This window comes from Microtus ochrogaster, chromosome 5 (assembly GCF_000317375.1).
Source record: "Microtus ochrogaster isolate Prairie Vole_2 chromosome 5, MicOch1.0, whole genome shotgun sequence".
Classification (NCBI taxonomy): domain Eukaryota; kingdom Metazoa; phylum Chordata; class Mammalia; order Rodentia; family Cricetidae; genus Microtus; species Microtus ochrogaster.
This window is the reverse complement of record NC_022012.1, coordinates 29,250,376-29,254,215: the sequence shown is the minus strand read 5'-3', so window position 1 is coordinate 29,254,215 and position 3,840 is coordinate 29,250,376. Positions and strand designations below refer to the sequence as shown.

At 49.3% G+C, this 3,840-nt stretch overlaps 1 protein-coding gene across 1 annotated transcript in view; it reads left to right on the top strand.

Moving 5' to 3' along the window:
• Positions 1–3,840, top strand: part of Dcps (decapping enzyme, scavenger) — a 45,854-nt gene that overhangs the window by 40,780 nt on the left and 1,234 nt on the right. The window contains exon 5 of the mRNA XM_005347015.3: positions 1,976–2,086. Within this exon, the coding sequence (XP_005347072.1) occupies positions 1,976–2,086 (111 nt within the window). The remainder of the gene's footprint in view (positions 1–1,975; positions 2,087–3,840) is intronic.

The window sequence follows — 3,840 nt, the reverse complement described above, 5'->3', positions numbered from 1 at the left end:
AAAAAAAAAAAAAAAAAGAGCACTAGCCATGAGCTGTGTCTCTAGCCTTAGAAGTTTATTTATTGTCCTCAAACTGGTGACCCTGGTTGTATTCATTTGTTCTTCCTTTCACCCATTCAGCACATGTGTCGCAAGTGTCCAGTGTTGCCAGAGGTTATGCCTTCCTAGGTCATACCCCTGCTTTGTTTTATTTACACAGGGCCTTGTTCTCTAGCCCAGGCTAACCTCAGATTTGTGATCCCCAGCCTTCCTGAGGTGTGCACCTCCACAGTTCTATTGAATTCTATTAAGAGATCGCCTATATGCTGGGCAGTGGTGGCACACGCCTTTAATCCCAGCACCCGGGAGGCAGAGGCAGGCGGATTTCCATGAGTTTGAGGCCAGCCTGGTCTACAGAGTGAGTTCTAGGACAGACTCCAAAGCTACACAGAGAAGCCCTGCCCCACCCTACCCCCCAAAAATCACATGCTTGTGTTTCCTGGTTTCCCCTTGGACCGCTCACTAACGTGAAAGTACATTACCTGGGCACAAGACGTGAAGGGAGACTCCAGAGGGAACTTGTGTAAAAGAAAGGGCTAATGGGCACAGCCGAGATAGCAGCCTTGGGGCAGAGCCCAGATTCTCGGAACTCTCTTGGGGAGAATGACATACTTGGACAGCAGGCATTATATGGACACTCTCGTTCCCGGGTCTTAAGTTGGGGCTCTTGGGGATTTGGCGGGGTGACTCATGGTCTCCAAACTATCTCGTCGAGGAATCTAGCAGGTCAGACCTCAGGACTAGAGGCACTGGATTCCTTCTGGACTTCACTCCGCAGCCTGGCACACAACTGTGATAACCAAGCAAGGCCAAGGTTTGGGGAGCAGGGAGGGTGTGGGGAATGTTTCCGGGCAAGAGAAAGATTCGTTCACTCTCTGGCACGAGATCTTGTTGACACTGGTTCTTTGCTCTGTTGTGACCTCCAGGTTTTCAGCCAGGCGCCATTTACAGGAAGGACTGCAGGAAGGGCCTCTGTGAACCAGTGAGATAGGAAAGAGAGAAAGAGCTGACTGCTGACAGACCCAGACCCCTGGACTCTTTTCCCATATGTCCCCCACACCCTTCATGCACCTTTGACTCCACATACATTGAGCTGCCACCCTCTCTGGGCCTTCTGGATCTGCTCCTGTGCCTTTTCTAGAACTTTCTGGATCACCCAGCTCGCTGGAGCCTTTTTCCTCTCATGTGTTGGTCCCTTTATGTCATGGAGTAGTAAGCAGCTCAGTAGTGAGCTTGTGATAGGCATGCAGAAGACCCTGGGGTCTGCTCTCAGTACCACTGAAAGAAAAAGCTGCCCTGCTCTATTTTATACAGTAGATTGACATGGATTAAGTTGTAAATTCTTCAGGACAAAGACTTGTGCTTGGCTCTTCCCGAACTTGCCCATCTCTCCCTGTCCACTCTGCAGAGTATATAAATATAAATATATATATATATATATGTGTGTATATATACATATACACACATATATATATATATATTTAGGCATTCCCAGATGATGAATTTTGTTGTTTTTTGAAAGGTGAGCTTTTGTTAAGTTTGTTTTTGTTTCTTTTCCTTCCTTCCTTCCTTCCTTCCTTCCTTCCTTCCTTCCTTCCTTCCTTCCTTCCTTTTCTTTCTGATTTCTTCTACTTTTTGAGAAAGAATCTTACTGTATAGCCCAGGCTGGCCTTGAACTCTCAGTCCTTCTGTTTCAGTGCTGGGATTACAGGCATGTACCACCATACCTAGATCCTTAAGATGCTTTAACAGGAAGAAAACACGGAAATCCTGTTCTTCAGCTGGTCTTGTCATCCAGGGCAGACAGCCACCTATAGTACCTGCTCTTTGGTCCTGCTGTAGGGTTTCCTGGTGGAGCCTGGTGGGTAGGAATGCCCTGGCTCAGCCTCCCTGCTGAACCTAGCATTGTCCTGTTCCTCCATTGGTGTCTGCACAGCTTGATGACCTGTACTTGATCGCCATCTGCCATCGCCGGGGTATCAGATCACTTCGGGACCTCACTCCAGAGCACCTGCCGCTGCTGAGGAACATTCTCCGGGAAGGACAAGTAAGTTGCTTCACAGTGCAGAAGCCCAGGATTCTAGCAGACTCCAGCGTCTCCCCTGGGTCTTTTTCCTCACTCTTCTGTCTGGATTTCAGTCATGAACACTACTAGAACTCACTAGATTGGTTCACAGGCAGCCCTGGCCTGCACCCCAGCTCTACTTTATCCCTTTCCTTGCCTCCAGACTTGCCCCTGTGCCTTTGTCTGCAAGGTCCCATGTAGGATTCTTCTCTTCCCCATAGGTTGGATCCCTCCTATCCCAGAATCACCTGTCTTATTCATGACAACCACCTTGTGCTAGATGAGTGCCTTGGATATTGGTCACATGACTTGTATATATGCACATACCTTCTCACCTGGACTGAAGGCAGGCTGAATTCTGCAGCACCTTATATTCTGGGACATTTTAGGATAGAGAAAGGAGCCATCAGGGCAGGAGAGGGTGAGAGAAGAATGGCCAGAAGCTTGGGTGTGTGGTCCTGGCCTGATGTTTGGGTCGTAGCTATCAGGGCCCTTGAACAGGTCACTTTCTTTGCCTCTGAAGTCCCTAGACCTCAGGGTCTGTTAGGATCCCCTTTGAAACCACCGCTCTACAAGCTGAGTCTCAACCTTTTTTCTGAAATATGTAGATACCTGTCCTGTTGGGGCCAACAGTCACAAGGGTGCCTAGCCAGGAAGCACTCTGCCCCTTTCAGGACAATACTGGGTGCTTACTAGGTACTGCTTCCCTTGCCCTTGTGCCCTAACTGCCTTCTCCCCCTTGGTGTCCTTCTCTGGGTGTCTTTTCCTTCCTGGAGCTGCTAGTTTCTCTCAAGAAGTAGCCTTTGGATACGACCAGTGGCACAGAGCACTGTTCTCTCAGGAAGGAAGTGAGTCTCACTTCCCTGCCCTGGCAGTTTGGGCAGGCTTGTCCTGCCCATCAACTCTGCTTATCCCAGAAGGTTCTCCTCTTCCCCCCAGTTTGCCCAGCCACTGTGATTCTCCATTGATAGCACCAAAGGCAGAGTATGATTTGGGGTTAAATTCTGAGCCCGCAGAGGCCTAAGTCTTTTTCTCCTCAGAGGGAGCTGTGGGGTTGGTAGAACTCTCTCTGTCTCTGAGAAAGGTGGAGGTGGGAAAGGGAACCAGGGCTAACTTAAGTGCTTTCTTCTTTTGCAAGGAATGCTGCTGAGGCCCGAGAGTCCTTCCTGAAATTCCTCCCTGCATCCTTTCCCTTCTACCCAGTTCCTAGCACAGCCCCATCTCCACACAGCCTCATCCCAAAAGGGTGCTTCTCCCTGCCTACTTTATTTTTATTTTTTTTTTTCAAATTTAGCTTGGGTTTTATTTATTTATTTATTATTGAAAAAAAAATTTCCGCCTCCTCCCAGCCTTCCATTTCCCTCCCCCTCCTCCCAGTCCTCTCCCCACCTTCCACTCCTCTTCCCCTCCCTCTCCAGTCTGAAGAGCAGTCAGGGTTCCCTGCCCTGTGGAAAGTCCAAGGTCCTCCCCCCTCCATTTAGGTCTAGAAAGGTGAGCATCCAAACTGGTTAGGCTCCCACAAAGCTAGAACATGAAGTAGGATCAAAACCCAGTGCCATTGTCCTTGGCTTCTTATCAGCCCTCATTGTCTGCCATGTTCAGAGAGTCCGGTTTTATCCCATGCTTTTTCAGTCCCAGTCCAGCTGGCCTTGGTGAGCTCACAATAGATCAGCCCCACTGTCTCAGTGGGTGGGTGCACCCCTCGTGGTCCTGACTTCCTTGCTCATGTTCTCCCT